Source organism: Mesocricetus auratus, unplaced genomic scaffold (assembly GCF_017639785.1).
Source record: "Mesocricetus auratus isolate SY011 unplaced genomic scaffold, BCM_Maur_2.0 Super-Scaffold_100011, whole genome shotgun sequence".
NCBI lineage: Eukaryota > Metazoa > Chordata > Mammalia > Rodentia > Cricetidae > Mesocricetus > Mesocricetus auratus.
The window spans coordinates 82,109,995-82,129,071 of NW_024429195.1; the positions used below are offsets into that span (position 1 = coordinate 82,109,995).

General features: G+C 45.1%; 1 protein-coding gene across 1 annotated transcript; it reads right to left on the minus strand.

Annotated features, from left to right (window-relative positions):
* Positions 1 to 5,557: 5,557 nt before the first annotated feature.
* On the minus strand, positions 5,558 to 8,415 carry LOC121143329 (protein NYNRIN-like). Its single transcript, XM_040755176.1, is given in 2 exon segments — positions 5,558 to 7,760; positions 7,762 to 8,415. Coding segments are annotated over 2 exon segments (807 nt in total). The 5' UTR covers positions 8,316 to 8,415; the 3' UTR covers positions 5,558 to 7,507.
* Positions 8,416 to 19,077: the final 10,662 nt, after the last annotated feature.

Below are 19,077 nucleotides of genomic sequence, written 5' to 3' on the forward strand. Positions count from 1 at the left end.
AGGAGGCCATTGTCATGTATGGTCTTCATTCTCCCTTTGTCAGAGAGCTCCTAACCTCATGGGCTACTGTAAATAAAGTAACCCCAAAAGACTGGGCCCAATTAGCCTCTGCAGTGCTTGAAAATTCTTGCCAAATTCAATGGAGAGCTTTGTGGAGGCAAGAAGCAAAAGCAATTGAGATTCAGGAATTGCAGAAGGGTCATGAAGTACCCCAAGACAAGATTCTTGGGGAGGGTCCTTACGCTGACACGCAGGTTCAATCTGCATATGACGAGCACATGTTGTCTTTGTGCCGTACAGCTGCTTTAAATGCCTTGGATAAGGTTTGTGAAACAGGAGAGATAATGCAACCCTACACCAAGGTATTACAGGGCCCAAGGGAAAGGTTCACTGAATTTTTAAAGAGATTATCCAGAGCAGTAGAGGTACAGGTAGTGAACCCAGAATCCAGGCGTCTCCTTATAGAATCTTTGGCGTATGAGAACGCGAATCCTCAATGCAGGCAGGTAATTTGGCCATTAAAAATAAGATCAGCGCCATTGGAGGAATGGGTCCTACATACAGCGAACCTGGAATGTAAAAGTCAGGATACAGGAGCTTGGGTAGGTAAAGCTATTTCTACAGGCTTGAGGAGGCACCAGGATGCCAAATACCCTACCTGTGATGATATAGAGGCATGGGTAGGGAAGGCAATCTCAAAGAATTTAAATAGGCGTAAAGATCCAACATGCTTTAGCTGTGGTAGAATAGGACATCTTAGTAGGAACTGTAGACAACGCATTCCTAGAAATAATGCTTTTACCAGGAATGCATCAAACAGAAGGCCTAAGCCTCCTGGTCTATGCAGGAGGTGTGGGAAGGGGCGCCATTGGACTGATGAATGCTTTTCCACAATAGACAGACAAGGTAGATCTTTACAGCCAAAAAACGGAACTCAGGGGCTCAACCGAGCCCCCAAAAGAGAGATTATCCGGTCATTCCCAGTGACAGTGGAGGACAGCCTCTCCCAGGACAATTAGAAAATCCACTGCCCATTGTAAATAATACGGCACTGGATAATACATTAGCTCCAGAGGATGAATCAATTACATCAGGAGGAGATACAAAACATATATTTTGGCAAACTTCTATACAATATCATAGACCCAAACTTCCGGTTAAGGTAAATAATAGGGTGATTTACGGATTACTGGACACCGGAAGTGAAGTCACTATCCTTAATCAGCAGTCCTGGCCACACAACTGGGCTTTAAAAGAGGTTAATGTTCAATTCTTAGGGATTGGAACCCTATCTGAAGTTAAACAGAGCGTTAGATGGATTGACTTTATTGGGCCAGAAGGACAGAGAGGAAGGTTAAAGCCATATGTTGCAGATATTGCTATAAACCTCTGGGGTCATGATCTACTCCAGCAATGGAATACACAGATTAAAATTCCTCCTGTATCGGCTAGGAATTATAGACAAGCTCTTAGTGGTAGTAAGAATATAGTAAGACAGTACAGAAAACAGATGCCAAATGTACAGGCTGTACAGAAGCAAGATGCTAGTGCCAAACCTACAGAGCAACCAAAAGCTCTACCATTAAAATGGCTGACAGATGAACCCGTCTGGGTGGGTCAATGGCCTATGACATCTGAGAAGTTAGAGGCTTTGGAGAAGTTAGTTCAGGAACAGCTAGATGCTGGACATATTGAGGAATCAACTAGTGCATGGAATTTGCCTGTTTTTCTTGTCAAGAAGAAGTCTGGTAAGTGGAGAACGGTTACAGATCTTAGAGCCATCAACAAGGTAATTCAGCCTATGGGGTCTCTACAACCTGGGATGCCGTTACCTTCTCTAATTCCTAAGGATTGGCCAATTATAGTTATAGACTTAAAAGATTGTTTCTTCACCATACCGTTACAAGAAAACGACAGAGAAAAGTTTGCCTTCACAGTACCTACCTATAATAATTCCCGTCCGGTACAGAGATTCCAGTGGAAGGTACTACCTCAAGGTATGTTAAACAGTCCAACTTTGTGTCAATATTTTGTGAATAAACCTCTAGAAATAATTCGTAAAAAAATTTCCACATTCGTTAATATATCATTATATGGATGACATATTATTGTCTGATTCAAATAAGGATACTTTGGAAAAGATGTTTGAGGCAGTAAAGGAAATTTTGCCTCGCTGGGGATTACAAATTGCCCCAGAAAAAATACAAAGAAGAGATTCTATTAACTATTTAGGTTATAAAATAGATGCTCAGAAAATTAGACCACAGAAAGTACAGATCAGAAGAGATCGTTACTGGACTCTTAATGATCTTCAAAAACTATTAGGAGAAATCTCTCAATTACAGACGATTATTGGTGTAGAAGGGCATGATTTAAAACACCTGAAAATGGCTTTAAAAGGAGATAAAGACCTAAACAGCCCACGAGTACTATCAGCTGAGGCTGAAAAAGAATTAGAATGGGTAGAAAAGAGAATATTAGAAGCACATGTGGACTGTGTGGATCCAAATCAGGACTGTATTCTGGTTATTTTACCATCTAGAGAATACCCCTCAGGAATATTAATGCAGAGGAACGACATCATTCTAGAATGGGTATTTCTGCCACATAAACAAAATAAAAAATTGAAAACATATATAGAAAAGATATCTGATTTGATATTAAAAGGTAAATTAAGGCTTCGTCAACTGACTGGGAATGACCCAGCTGAAATTATTGTACCTTTAACGAATGAGGAAATTTCCTCCTTATGGAAGGATAATGAGTATTGGCAAATAGCTTGCAGTGACTTTTTGGGAAGTATTAGTCATAACTATCCCAAAACAGAGAGAATCAAATTCATAAAGAAAACAATTTGGATTCTTCCACGTATCGTGAGGCAAACACCTATTTCTGGAGTTCTTACCTTCTACATGGATGCAAACAAATCAGGTAAAGCAGGGTATAAATCAGGAAATATAAGTAAAGTAGTTCAAAGCCCTTACAACTCCGTACAAAAGGCAGAGTTATATGCCATTCTCATGGTACTTAAAGACTTTACAGAGCCTCTCAATATAGTCACGGATTCTCAGTATGCAGAAAGAGTTGTCCTGCACATTGAGACTGCAGAATTTGTTCCTGATAATACAGAATTAACCTCATTGTTTTTACAATTGCAGGAAATCATCAGAAACAGGACTCATCCTATATATATAACACACATCAGATCCCATACAGGTCTGCCAGGTCCTCTGGCACAAGGCAATGATGAAATCGATCGTTTATTAGTAGGTAATGTGTTGGAAGCTTCAGAATTTCATAAGAAACACCATGTTAACAGCAAAGGTTTAAAGAAGGATTTTTCTATCACCTGGCAACAAGCCAAAGAAATAGTAAGAAATTGTCCCAGTTGCTCATTGTACAATCAAACTCCATTACCAGCAGGTTGTAATCCTAAAGGTGTTCACAGAAATGAACTTTTGCAAATGGATGTATTTCACTTCCCAGAATTTGGCAGTTTGAAATATGTACACCATACTATAGACACGTACTCAGGCTTCCAATGGGCTACTGCCCTCAGCTCTGAAAAAGCTGACTCTGTTATTACACACCTCTTAGAGGTAATGGCTGTTATGGGTATACCTAAAACAATAAAAACTGACAATGGTCCAGCATATGTCTCCAGTAAATTGGAACAATTCTTCAAATATTATAATATAAAACATGTAACTGGTATACCTTACAATCCCACAGGACAAGCAATAATTGAAAGGTCTAACCGAACCTTAAAAGAGATGCTTCATAAACAGCCAGGGAAAACAAAGACACCTAGACACAGGTTACACAATGCTTTACTAACGTTGAATTTTCTTAATGCTGATAAAAAAGGACAAACTGCAGCAGAAAGACACTGGACTACAGAGAAGACTTCTGAATTGAACCAACCGGTGTATTTTAAGGATGTTATGATCTCAGTCTGGAAACCAGGATATGTGTTACGTTGGGGAAGGGGTTATGCTTTCGTTTCCACAGGAGAAGAAAAGGTTTGGGTTCCATCAAAATTAATTAAAATTCGATCAGAACAGAAAACATCTCAGGAGGAGGAAGATAACAGCCCATCTACGAATTCATAGTCCACCATGGGTAAAGTGACCTCCTAAAAGGAAAGAGAAGTGTTTTGTTTTTGTCTTCACAGGTAAACTCAGCAAAGAATACTGGACTTATGGATTCCTGTAGAAGAATGACTAGCTACCCTGAGGACCATCAAACAAACAGTATCTCACTGTGTGGTATCAAAAAGTCTAAATCTCTCTATATTGTTTTTTCATAGTACCCTTTTATCTTTATTTCTTCACATACCTCAGTCCCCATTCATTTAACTGACGCTGGCTTTGGAGTTGGATTGGCTCTCCTACTCTAAACTCAAGCATATTATTTAAATACAATTCAGAATTTCTGTATTATATCAAAGAGCCATTGATATAAGACAGAAGAAATAAAATGAGGGACTGTTATCTGTGGATTTCTTTTTCTCAACAGTCTAATTTACTCCAGGTTTTCCATCTTCCCTATTGTCACCTCTTCTGTATGCATACATATGAAAGTTAAAATATTTCTTTGTTAACAGTAATGTTTGAGTTTTCCAGAGAACAAGGGATTTCCTGACAGCAATCTTCAACTGCTTCCAAAAGAGAATGAGGATCCACTTCCTTGACTTCACCTGATTCGACTGGAGGCATCTGAACTGCCCCACATCATTGACTCCACCTGACAAGCACTATCCTGAAACTGGCTTGAAACTACATCACTCGACACAACTCCAGACCAAGGAACGGAAATAGCACATCTTCTACAATCTGACCAGAGCTTCAAGATAAGAGCTTCAATCAACACTAGAACCCCAGTCAGGAACTTCAATCAAGCATCTCCTGCCATACTGAGACTGTCTGATCTACTCAGATTTTGTTATACTAACATTTTCTTTTCACAGGTCCCCATGAGATTATCATCGTCCCATCTCAGCAGGAAGTAGTTTTGAGAATTCCACGCCCCCTCTCCCTACTATTGATATTATAAGATTACACCTGTTAGTGTTAGTTTTCAATTATTTTAGAGTTGGGATTGGAAGGAGGTGTTCATATTTGGGTGTTTCTTTAAGATAAGTTTAGGTTTAGATAGAATAGATGTTTGATACATTTTGTTCATGGACACAAGTTAGTTGTCCTTTTTTAGACTAAAAGGGGAATTGTAGGAGGAAGTCTGATGCCGCCATTAAACATGTGACTTAATAAGTCTATGCCGCCATTAAACATGTGACTTACTAGAGGCGCATACAGATGAGGTAATAAAAGGGCGGTTTACCACACCGCTAACCACACCCACTTTAGGCAGGACTAAAGACGTATACGGCTGGACGTAAAGACGTATACGTACGTAGGCGGAACTACGTCACTAGCCAAGCCCACTTTTGGGCACAGGAAGTCTCGCTCTCTTTTCCTGGAGTTCAGCTTCCCGTCCGGCAGCTAGCTGAAAACGGCTCCTCTGGGTTTGGTATCTTGTGAGTAAATTTCTACATTAAATACTTAGCTTTACTGTCAGTAATTTTGTGTCGCGTATCGTTACAGCGTCCATTGAAGCCTACAGATGAGTTAGGACCAAGGTCTGGATGACGGACAGCCTTTCCTTGATAAACCGAACCAGCCGGTTAAGGATACAGGCACTAAATTTTAGAATGATTACCAGTATAACTAGAGGTCCCATAAGAGTAGAAAGTAAGGTAACATACCAGGGTGATCTGTTATACTATCCTTCAAACCAGCCTTGTTGTGAACTAAACTCTCTTTCTCACAGGGCCAGCCTCTCTCTTAGCTTAGCCATTGTCTCTCTTACTATCCCTGTCTGGTCTGCATAAAAGCAACATTCTTCTTTAAGGGCCGCACATAATCCGCCCTCCTTTAAAAAGAGTAAATCTAATCCCCGTCTATTTTGTAAAACAACTTCAGATAGAGAGGTCAGGGATCTTTCGAGGGCAGTGATTGTCTTTTCAACCGCTTTTAGGTCTGCATGCATGGCGTCATGCAAGGCTTGGAATCTCCCTGTCTGTATCATGGCATGAGTTCCAGTGCCTATCCCTGCCCCAATGTCCCCGACTCCCAGGAGGATTGCGAGAGTCATGGTTACTGGCTCCTACCTCTGCCTTCTAGGGGTGTCTTCGAAGAACTCATAAACGGTCTGTGAACTATGATAGGTGATCCTGGGCCACAGCTGGATCAACACACAGAGCTCTGAGGTTTGGTTCCACACTTGGGCCGATATACAGGGGGTGAGACCTGTGTTACAGGCCCAGTACATACCATTTGGGGCAGCCAGATAGTAGATCCCTGCTGACAGAGTCTGGACGGTTCGATTGCAGAGCGGCTGGTGCGACCTAGGAACCTGACCTAAACATGTGCCTTGCCCAGAAACGTCGGGTAAAGTTAGCTTGTGGTGAGGCAGTACCAAACACGATTCCGGGGCTCTGGTATAATTAGAGAAATTTCCTGAAACAGCAATTCCCTCATAGTAGGGGGGGGCTATGCTGAGGCATAGCCAACAGTCTCTAGCTCGATCGGGGTCTGAGGAGTTAAGGGCCTGGTGGGCTCATTTTACTAAGTTAATAAGTCTATCCCCTGTCCCCAGGAAGTCTTCCTGGGACTGGGTATCCTGGGACTGGTCAGGGGGCGAGGTTGGTGTGGTTATTTCAGCTCTGAGTTACCCACTGGCAGGGGGGTTGGTATGAAACCGGAGGAGGATGCCGGCCTCTGCTCCGCCAGGACTTGGTTGGGACCGATTGGTTGGGAGGCCTGTTGTACTCTAAGTTGTATTTTAAAGTTAACCACCCCCCCTGATCTTCTCCTTCTATGTACCAGCGGAGCCCCCAAGTATATCCCCTGATCCATTCTGGAGCCTTTTTACCACTCGGTGCAAAGGTGATGTTAAGGCAAAGGCAGAGTCCTCTAGAACAGTTTGAACAATGTCTCTCCCCCCAGCCCTTTAATATGGTGACCTTGTCCCAGGAAGATGAGGGGTTCCAGTATGCACAGCCGGTGGTCTCACAGCCCCAGGCGGTGCAAAAGTAAGGGTCATAGCATCCACATTTACGAGACGTGTAGAAGTCCCTCCCATCCTTTGGGCACAATTAAGTCTTGGTGACCCAGTTTACACCTTTTCTCGATGGTGGCACACCCTATTGGTATCCGGACTCCCCGGACACCATAGCCATGCACGCTTCTATTGCCAGGGTTTGATCTTAGTTTTTCTGGCAATGTGTCTGCCTCATAGTCGGGTATATCCCAATAGTCTGACCCTGCCACCAGTTGGCAAAAGTCCAGGGTGAGCGAGGGCCACCCAGTTCCCACGGCATGGTTCCCTGACTGAGACCACAAGACATTTCCTGCTGGGGAGACTATCTGCCAGGTTAATTGTTTTAGGGTATGGGGGCTGGTCGACAGGATGGGGGTAGTCAAAAGGGCAAACAAGACAACTAATTTCAAATAAGTCTTATCTTTAGGGCGTTTTGAGAGCATTGGAGTCTCCATGCCTGGGCAGGAGACGTGGAAGCGTCCGGGTGGGCAGCCTTCACGTGGGATGCGTGGATCCAGGTGGTGATACCGTCAACTTTCAGTGCTGTAGGCGTTGTCAGGATTACCGTATATGGTCCCTTCCAGCGAGGCTCGAGGGTTTTGGTTTGGTGTCTCCGGACCCAGACTGAGTCTCCGATTTGGAACTGGTGAGGCACTGTTCGCGTCCTGGTATGCGGCTGCTAAGGGCTTCCAAACTTCTTTCTGCATGATCTGCAGGGCCTGAAGGTGTGCTTGGAGAGAGGGGAAATTAGCATAGCCCGAAATATCAGAATCAAAGAAAGTGATGGCTGGGGGTGGAGCCCCATATAGAATTTCAAAAGGGGTAAGGCCGTGGGGGCCTGGAGTGTTCCTGGCTCGATACAGAGCCAGGGGTAGGAGTTGCACCCAATCCTTTGAGCCAGCTGCTAGCATTAATTTAGATAAGACCTCCTTAATTGTTCTATTCATAGGTTCTACCTGACCTGAGCTCTGGGGTCTATATGCACAGTGTAATTTCCAATCAATTCCCAGTATCTTGGCCACCTGCTGACTTACCTGGGAGACAAAGGCCAGCCCATTGTCTGATCCTAATACCTGAGGCACCCCATATCGGGGAAAGATTTCTTCTAATAGTTTCTTGGTGACCACCTTTGCAGTCTCATGTTTGGTAGGGTAGATCTCTACCCATCCAGAGAAGGTGTCTATAAAAACTAAGAGATATTTGTATCCATACATGCCAGGTTTAATTTCAGAAAAGTCTACTTCCCAGTGGACTCCAGGTTGGTGTCCCCGGAGACGGACCCCGGGGGCAGTCTTGGCTCGTCCCGCGTTGACTTGAGATCAAGCCTTCCAAGTCTCTGTGACCTTTTGTAGGGCCTTATCTCTATTGAGGAAAAGTTTTCCCATCTCCACTCAGTCCAACAGGGCTTGAATTTTTCGGGCACTTAAATGAGTCAGTTTGTGGAGGTTATTAATTAGGTCCATTGTAGGTTTAGTTGGCACAATGGTTTTTCCTTGGTGCACCCATCTGTCTCGCTCTGGATCATAGTCTGCTCCTAGTTTCTGTATCAAATCTAAGTCCTCAGTACTATATTCCCAGTTCATCAGCTGGGTCTGTCCTGGTTCAGTTAAGATTGTGATGGTGAGGAGCTGGGGGCCCACAGCGGCCTGTTTATCAGTCTCATCTGCTAGACGATTGCCTTTTGCCTCCGCACTGTCTCCTCTTTGGTGCCCTGGGCAGTGCATGATGCTCAATTTCTTGTGGAGGAATAGGGCCTTGAGCAGGGCCAAGATCTCAGTCTTATTTTTAATCTCCTTGCCCTCTGAGGTTAGGAGTCCCCTCCTCTGGTAGATTTCCCCATGTATGTGGGTGGTGGTGAAGGCATACCGGCTATTGGTATACACGTTGAGTCTCTTACCTTCTGCCAGCTGGAGCGCCTGAGTTAGGGCGATGAGCTTGGCCCGCTGTGCTGAGGTTCCTCCCGGAAGGGCGCTGGCCCAGACTACCTGGTTTTCGGTGGTCACTGCTGCTCCTGCTTGTCGTTCAACATTCAGCAAGTAGCTACTACCGTCCGTGTACCATGTGTGGTCCGAGTCTTTAATGGCTGATTGGACAGGTCAACCCTGGTCCCATGTGCTTCCACGAGGATCTGCAGGCAGTCTGGGATGTAGGGCCCTCTGGCAGTGGCAGCAGAGTTGCAGGACTAAGGGCGACTACTGGGCGGAAGCGAATCCGATCAGCGTCCAGGAGCAGGGACTGGTAATGGGTCATGCGAGTGTTGGATAGCCAACGATCAGTAGGCTGGGGGACAATATAGACTCAACCGCATGTGGTGCTAGTACAGTTAATGGCTGTCCCAGAGTCAGCTTTGTTGCGTCCTTGAGAAGAATGGCAATGGCCGCCACCATTCTCAGGCAAGGGGGCCATCCGGAGGCTACTGGGTCCAATTTCTTGGACAAGTAGGCGATGGGTCACTTCCATGGCCTGAACCTCTGGGTCAAGACCCCCTTTGCAAAGCCTTGCTTCTCTTCCACAAATAGGTTGAAAGGTTTGGTTTTGTCGGGCAAGCCCAAAGCCAGAGAGGAGAAGAGGGCCCGTTTGATGTCATTAAAGGCCTGTTGTTGTGCCTCTGTCCATTCAAAGGGAGCCCCTTGTTTGGTTAGGGGATACAGAGGAGCCGCCATTTCGGCGAATCCAGGGATCTACAAACTGCAGAACCCGGTGGTGCCCAAGAATTCTACAAAAGAAGGCGTCCTTTAGGTCTAGCACCGTATACCACGGATGGGTGGGTGGTAGGGCACTCAGAAGGTTATATGGGTTAGGCACCGTGGGGTGTATATCCTCCACCCTCTTATTAACTTCCCTAAGGTCCTGTACTGGTCGGTAGTCACCTGTGCCAGGCTTTTTGACGGGTAGAAGTGGAGTGTTCCATGGCGACTGACAGGGAGTTAAGATCCGCTGGTCCCAGGAGCCAAGCACCCCAGACTCCAGATCTTCTCTCCCACCAACGAGACCAGGAAAGGAGAGGAGGCTGGGAGTCCAGGGAAGCAGCTGTTCCTCGGGCAGCATCAGGTAAACAGGCCGGCTTCCCGGCCTGTGCTCTCCAGTGCCTGCAGATGGCCTGGGACCTGCACAGAGCTCCCAATCCCGGTGGGAGCCAAGCACCCCAGACTCCAGATCTTCTCTCCCACCAACGAGACCAGGAAAGGAGAGGAGGCTGGGAGTCCAGGGAAGCAGCTGTTCCTCGGGCAGCATCAGGTAAACAGGCCGGCTTCCCGGCCTGTGCTCTCCAGTGCCTGCAGATGGCCTGGGACCTGCACAGAGCTCCCAATCCCGGTGGGAGCCAAGCACCCCAGACTCCAGATCTTCTCTCCCACCAACGAGACCAGGAAAGGAGAGGAGGCTGGGAGTCCAGGGAAGCAGCTGTTCCTCGGGCAGCATCAGGTAAACAGGCCGGCTTCCCGGCCTGTGCTCTCCAGTGCCTGCAGATCGCCTGGGACCTGCACAGAGCTCCCAATCCCGGTGGGAGCCAAGCACCCGAGACTCCAGATCTTCTCTCCCACCATCGAGACCAGGAAAGGAGAGGAGGCTGGGAGTCCAGGGAAGCAGCTGTTCCTCCAGCAGCATCAGGTAAACAGGCCGGCTTCCTGGCCTGTGCTCCAGTGCCTGCAGATCGCCTGGGACCTGCACAGAGCTCCCAATCCCGGCGGGAGCCAAGCACCCCAGACTCCACATCTTCGCTCCCACCAACGAGACCAGGAAAGGAGAGGAGGCTGGGAGTCCAGGGAAGCAGCTGTTCCTCGGGCAGCATCAGGTAAATGGCCCGGCTTCCCGGCCTGTGCTCCAGTGCCTGCAGATCGCCTGGGAACTGCACAGAGCTCCCAATCCCGGCAGGAGCCAAGCACCCAGACCCCAAGTCTTCTCTCCCACCAACGAGACCAGGAAACCAGAGGACCCAGGGAGACCAGGGGAGTAGCTGTTCTGGATCAATTACAACAGGACCCAGCATAGGGTCCAGGGGACCAGGTAAGAGGATAAGTGCCCCAGATTCCTGTTCTTCTTCTCCACCCACGGGACCAGCATTCGGACAAGGAATAGAAGAACCACCAGATTATTGGACTTGCTAGCACCCACCAAAAGGGACCTCTGGTACCCAGACCAGTAAGGGGCTCTTTCTGCACCTACTAGAAGAAGAGATGGGAAAGAGACAATACAAAAACACAGTCAGCAACCGAAAAACAAATATGACACCGCCAGATTCTAGAGACTCCACACCAGCAAGACCCCAACATTCCAATGCGGACGAAGCAGATGAGAACGACCTTAAAAGCACTTTCATGAAAATGATAGAGGCCCTAAAAGAGGATATTGGAATATCCCTCAAAGAAATGGAAGGAAAAACAAACCAAAAAATGCAAGAAATGGAAGAAAAAACGAACCAAAAAATGCAAGAATTGGAAGAAAAAACAAACCAAAAAAGGCAGGAAATGGAAGAAGAAATGAAGCAAAAAATGCAAGAAATGGAAGAAAAAACAAACCAAAAAATGCAAGAAATGGAAGAAGAATCATACCAAAAAAGGCAGGAAATGGAAGAAGAAACAAAGCAAAAAATGCAAGAAATGGTAGAAAAAACAAAGCAAAAAATGAAAAAAATGGAAGAAGAAACAAAGCACAAAATGCAAGAAATGGAACAAAAAGCAAACCAAAAACTGCAAGAAATGGAAGAAAGAACAAACCAAAAAATTCATAAAAGGCAACAAACGGACAAACAGATAAACACAAAATTGCAAGAAGCAATGCAAACACTGCAAGGGTTGAAAACTGAAATAGAGTCATTAAAAAAAACACAATCTGAAGAAAGGCAGAAAATAGAAAAGCTGGACAAACAGTCAGGCACTACCAACACAAGCATTACCAACAGAATAGAAGAGATGGAAGAATCTCAAGTGTTGAAGATACGCTAGGAGAAATGGATTTATCAACCAAAGAAAACCTTAAATCCAACAAATCCTTAACACAAAACATCCAGGAAATATGGGACACCATGAAAAGACCAAACCTAAGAATAATAGGTATAGAAGAAGGAGAAGAAATCCACCTCAAAGGGGCAGAAGGCATATTCAACAAAATCATAGAAGAAAACTTCCCCAACCTTAAGAAAGACATGCCAATGAAGGTACAAGAAGCCTACAGAACACCAAATAGAGTGGACCACAAAAACAAATCCCCTCGCCACATAATAATCAAGACCCCAAACATACAGAATAAAGAAAGAATATTAAGAGCAGCTAAGGAAAAAGGTCAAGTAACATATAAAGGCAGACCTATCAGAATTACACCTGATTTCTCCATGGAAACGCTGAAAGCCAGAAGGTCCTGGATAGATATTCTACCTACACTAAGAGACCATGGATGCCAGCCCAGACTACTATACCCGGCAAAGCTCTCAATCACTATAGACGGAGAAAACAAGATATTCCATGACAAAACTAGATTCAAGCAATATGTGTCCACTAACCCAGCCCTACAGAAAATTTTGGAAGGAAAACTCCAACCCAAGGAAGCTAACTACAACCAGAAAAACATAAGCATTAGAGAATCCCTCTCTACCAACAGCCAAAAGAACAAAGGGGTGAAATTCCACACATGATTCCACCAACAACAACCATCGCAAATCGAAGAAGGATGAGCAATCATTGGTCATTAATATCCCTCAATGTTAATGGCCTTAACTCACCCATAAAAAGACACAGACTGGCAGATTGGATTCGAAGACAGAACCCTTCCTTCTGCTGCATACAAGAAACACACCTCACCCTTAAAGACAGACATTACCTGAGAGTTAAAGGTTGGGAAAAAATTTTTCAATCAAATGGACCCAAGAAACAAGCAGGGGTAGCAATCCTAATATCTAACAAACTAGACTTTAAAATAAAATCAATCAAAAGAGATGAAGGAGGTCATTACATACTCATCACAGGTGAAACCCACCAAGATGAAGTGTCTATCCTGAACATCTATGCCCCAAATACAAAGGCATCCACATTCGTTAAAGAAACATTATTAGAACTTAAATCTCATCTAAAGCCCCACACAGTTATAGTGGGAGATTTCAACACACCACTCTCACCACTAGACAGGAATACCAAACAGAAACTCAACAAAGAAGCAAAAGGTCTAATAGAAGTAATGACCCAACTGGGATTAACAGATATCTATAGAACATTTCATCCACATAAAAAAGAATATACCTTCTTCTCACCACCACATGGAACCTTCTCAAAAATCGACCACATACTTGGCAACATATCAAACCTCAGCAGCTACAAAAAAATTGGAATAATTCCATGCATCTTATCAGACCACCATGCTTTAAAATTAGAATTCAACAACAACACAAATTGCAGAAAACCTACAAACTCATGGAAATTGAATAATGCTCAACTGCACCATCCCTGGGTCAAAGAGGAAATAAAAAAAGAAATTAAAGACTTCCTCGAATTCAATGAGAATGAAGACACAACATACCCAAACCTATGGGACACTTTGAAAGCAGTGCTACGGGGGAAGTTCATAGCGCTAAGTGCTCACATGAAGAAACAGGAGAACAGTTATACCAGAGAATTAACATCACAGCTGAAAGCTCTAGAACACAAAGAAGCACACTCCCCCAGGAGGAGTAGACGCCAGGAAATAATCAAATTGAGGGCTGAAATCAATAAAGTAGAAACCAGGCAAACAATACAAAGAATCAATGCAACGAAGAGTTGGTTCTTTGAGAAAATCAACAAGATAGACAAACCTTTGTCCAAACTTACCAAACAGCAGAGAGTGAACACGCAAATTAACAAAATTAGAAATGAAAAGGGGGACATAACAACAGACTCTGAGGAAATCCAGAGAATCATTAGGTCATACTTTGAAAACCTGTACTCCACAAAATTCGAAAATTTAAAGGAAATGGATGACTTCCTGGACAGCTATCAATTGCCAAAACTAAATCAAGAACAGATAAGCAATTTAAATAGACCTATAACCCTTATGGAAATAGAAGCTGTCATCAAAAGTCTCCCAACTAAAAAAAACCCAGGTCCAGATGGCCTCAGTGCAGAATTCTACCAGAAATTCCAAGGACAGCTAATACCCATTGTCCTCAAAGTATTCCATGCAATATAAGCAGAAGGGTCTTTGCCAAAATCTTTCTATGAGGCTTCAATAACCTTGATCCCAAAGCCACACAAAGATACAACTAAGAAAGAGAACTTCAGACCAATATCCCTCATGAACATTGATGCAAAAATACTCAATAAAATACTGGCAAATCGGATCCAAGAACACATCAAAACAATCATTCACCACGATCAAGTAGGTTTCATCCCAGGGATGCAGGGATGGTTCAATATACGAAAATCCATCAACGTAATCCACCATATAAACAAGCTGAAAAACAAAACTCACATGATCATCTCACTAGATGCTGAAAAAGCCTTTGACAAAATCCAACACCCCTTCATGATAAAGGTCTTGGAGAGATCTGGGATAACAGGGACATACTTAAACATAATAAAAGCTATATACAGTAAACCAACAGCCAACATCAAACTAAATGGACAGAAACTCAACGCAATTCCTCTAAAATCAGGAACAAAACAAGGCTGTCCACTCTCTCCATACCTTTTCAATATGGTACTTGAAGTTCTAGCCATTGCCATATGACAACAAAGGGGGATCAAGGGGATACAAATTGGGAAGGAAGAGGTCAAACTTTCACTGTTTGCAGACGATATGATAGTTTACATCAATGACCCAAAGAACTCTACCAGGGAACTCTTACAGCTGATTAACACCTTCAGCAAAGTGGCAGGCTACAAGATCAACTCAAGAAAATCAGTAGCCCTACTATATACAGATGATAAAAGGGCTGAAAGAGAAATCAGAGAAACATCACCCTTTACAATTGCCACGAACAACATAAAATACCTTGGGGTAACGCTAACCAAACAAGTGAAAGACCTGTATCGTAAGAACTTTGAATCTTTAAAGAAAGAAATTAAAGAAGTCCTCAGAAAATGGAAAGATCTCCCATGCTCTTGGATAGGTAGGATCAATGTAGTAAAAATGGCAATCCTGCCAAAAGCAATCTACAGATTCAATGCAATCCCCATTAAAGTCCCAGCACAATTCTTCACAGACCTTGAAAGAACAATAATCAATTTTGTATGGAAAAACAAAAGACCCAGGATAGCCAAAACAACCCTGCTCAACAAGGCAATGTCCGGAGGCATCACCATCCCTGACCTCAAGCTCTATTATAGAGCTATAGTCCTGAAAACAGCTTGGTATTGGCACAAAAATAGGCTGGTAGACCAATGGAATCGAATTGAAAGTCCGGGTATAAACCCACACACGTACGAACATCTGATCTTTGACAAAGAAGCTAAAAATATACAATGGAATAAAGAAAGCATCTTCAACAAATGGTGCTGGCATAATTGGAGACTGGCATGTAGAAGAATGCAGATCGATCCATGTTTATCGCCATGCACAAAACTTAAGTCCAAATGGATCAAAGACCTCAACATAAATCCAGCCACACTGAACCTCTTAGAAGAGAAAGTGGGTGGTACCCTTGAACGAATTGGTACAGGAGACAGCTTCCTGAACATAACACCAGTAGCACAGACAGTGAGATCAACAATTAATAAATGGGACCTACTGAAACTGAGAAGCTTCTGTAAAGCAAAGGACACAGTCAGCAAGACAAAAAGGCAGCCCACAGAATGGGAAAAAATATTCACTAATCCCACATCTGACAGAGGGTTGATCTCCAAAATTTACAAAGAACTCAAGAAGCAAGTCTCCAAAACACCAAAGGACCCTATTAAAAAGTGGACTGCAGAACTAAATAGAGAGTTTTCAATAGAGGAGTCTAATATGGCTGAGAGGCACTTGAGAAAGTGCTCAACATCCTTAGCCATCCGGGAAATGCAAATCAAAACAACTCTGAGATACCATCTCACTCCTGTCAGAATGGCTAAAATCAAAAACACCAATGACAATTTATGCTGGAGAGGATGTGGTGAAAGGGGGACACTCCTCCATTGCTGGTGGGAGTGCCAACTGGTTCAGCCACTTTGGAAATCAGTATGGAGATTCCTCAGAAAAATGGGAATAAACCTACCACAAGACCCAGCAACTCCACTCTTAGGCATATATCCAAAAGATGCCCATTCATACAACAAAGATGTCTGTTCCACTATGTTCATAGCAGCTTTATTTGTAATTGCCAGAACTTGGAAGCAACCTAGATGTCCCTCACCTGAAGAGTGGATAGAGAAAATGTGGTACATCTACACAATGGAGTACTATTCAGCAGAAAAAAATAATGGAATCATGAGATTCGCAGGCAAATGGATGACACTAGAAGAAACCATCCTGAGTGAGGTAACCCAGTCACAAAAAGAGAAACATGGCATGTACTCTCTCATATATGGATTTTAGACATAGATCTGGGGAGTGCCAGCCTACAATCCTATGGCCAGAGAGTCTGGGAAACAGAAACTTTATTTAGTGGCTGATCAAAGAAGAGGCAGACTCCCTTGGTTAAGTACTGAGCTGAACTCAAGAAAGCCAGTAACAGAGAGGGAGGACTGATGATCAAAGGGATTAAGACTGGACTGGTTTAACCCCCAGAAACAGCTGACCAGACAAAGGTTAACTCTTGAATCCCAGGCATCAGCCTGGGAAGCCAGCATGGGACTGATCAAGACCCCTGAATCTGGGTGTCAGTGAGGAGGCCTAGGGAATCTATTGAGCCTTGGGCAGCAGATCAGTACCCATCCCAAGTATACACACGGACTTTGGACTCCCATAGAACAATGTGAGGTGCACTCTCACCCCGAACTCTTGGGGAAGGGTCTAGGCCCTGCCCTATATGAAATGACAGACTATGCACACCCCCATGGAGGGCCTCACCCTCCCTGGGGAAATGAGGGGATAACGGGGCGGGGGGGGGGAGAGCTTGGGAGGAAGGGAGGGAATGGGAGAGGGACCTGGAACTGACTTGTGAAGAAACCTTGTTTCTTATCTAAATTTAAACTGGAAAATAAAATTAAAAAAAAAAGATCCGCTGGTCCAAGAGTCTTTTGATATGAGGCTTAATCCCTTGATAGGCCTCATTAGGAATGGGATGCTGTTTAATCGAGATGGGTGTAGCTGTTGCCTTTAACTCAATGACTATGGGAGGTTGTTGTTTAGCTAATCCCATGCCCCCAGTTTCGGCCCATGCCAAGGGAAAATCTTCCAGTCAAGAGTCTATCTCGGGTTTCGCTGTAGGTCCCCCCTCAAACAATCTGTATTCATCTTCCATTTCAAGAGTTAATACTTGGAGAGGGGCTCCATTTGGGCCTGACACTGTGGCCTCATTCCCCTCGAAATGGATCTGTGCTTTGAGTTTGGTCAGCAGGTCCCGTCCCAATAGTGGGTATGGACAGTCGGGGATGTGGAGGAAAGAATGAGAAACCTTACCGGTAGCCAGATGTACCTTCCTTTCAGTAGTCCAATGGTATCGCCTTCCACCGGTGGCCCCTTGTACCCAGGCTGTCCGTCCGCTGAGTTGGCCCGGGGATGTGGTGAGGACCAAATGCTGAGCTCCGGTGTCGACTAGGAAGGTGACTGGTTTCCCCCCAACTCTGAGGGTTAACCTAGGCGCGGGTGGGGGCTCCCGGCCTCGACCCCCCTAGTCTTCATCTAAAGCCAGAAGGGAGGTTTCTGGCCGCGGACCCTTCGGTTTTCGGGATCGCTTTGGGCATTCTCTCACCCAGTGGCCTCGCTCCTTGCAATAGGCACACTGGTCCCGCTCCACCCTGGGCCTCCTCTGGTCTCCCTGCCTATCTGACCTATTGCTGTTCTGCACTATGGTGGCCAAGAGACGGCTTAGCTCCTTACTTTGTTTATGGTCCCTAGCTGTTTCCTTTTCTTCAGTTTCTCTGTGTATACAGTCCTCTCTCTCTTCTACAGTCTCCCTCTTATTATAGATACGTTCTGCTTCCTTTAGCAGATCCTGGATGGTGTAGCCCTGTAGTCCATCTAGCCTCTGTAACTTATTCCAAATGTCAGGCGCCAACTGCCATATAAACTACATGGCCACGCCGGTAGCCTGTCCTGGTTCGTCCGGGTCATAGGGAGTGTACACTCGATAGGCTTCCTTGAGTCTCTCTGAAAAGGCGGCAGGAGACTCTTCAGAACCCTGACTCACTTGCTTTACCTGTGCCAAATTGACGGGGCGTTTACCGGCCCCTTGGAGGTCCGCTATGAGCAACTGGTGATAAAGGCGTAGGTGTCCCCTACCGGCATCCGTGGTAAAATCCCAGTTGGGTCTGGTCAAGGGGAAAGTGGCATCGATCTCGTTCGGTAGCTAAGTCCGCTGTCCGTTTTCCCCTGGCACATTCTTCCTTGCTTCTAGAAAAACCCTCTGTCTCTCCTCTGAGGTGAGGAGAGTCTGCAAGAGCTGCTGGAAGTCATCCCAAGTGGGTTGATGAGCAATGAGGATTGATTCTATTAGATTAGTCAAGGTGACAGGATCCTTGGGGAAAGGAGAGTTGTGCTGTTTCCAGTTGTACAGGTCAGAAGCAGAGAACGGCCAGTATTGTAGTTGGTTGTCCTCTCCTTGTCGTAAGGGGAATGCCTGGGAAGTAATCTCCGAGGGCAGTTGGTCCCTCCGCCCCTTGAGACGGCCTGCAACAGGGGAGTTAGGAGGTGAATAGGCGGCGCGCCTCTGGTCTCCCACCCGGGGTGCCTGTTGAGCTCCTATCAGGACTGGCGGGTGATAGGGAAGGGGGTCATCAAAGAGCAAATCCATTAGGGGGGAGTTAGGATCTGAGGGAAGCACGGGTCTGGGAGATTGTTCCCGCGTGAGGGTGGCGTACAGGGATGAGAAATAAGAGAGAGCTGGGGGAGCAGGAGGAGAAGGAGGAGGAGGTGCCGTAGGAACGGGGA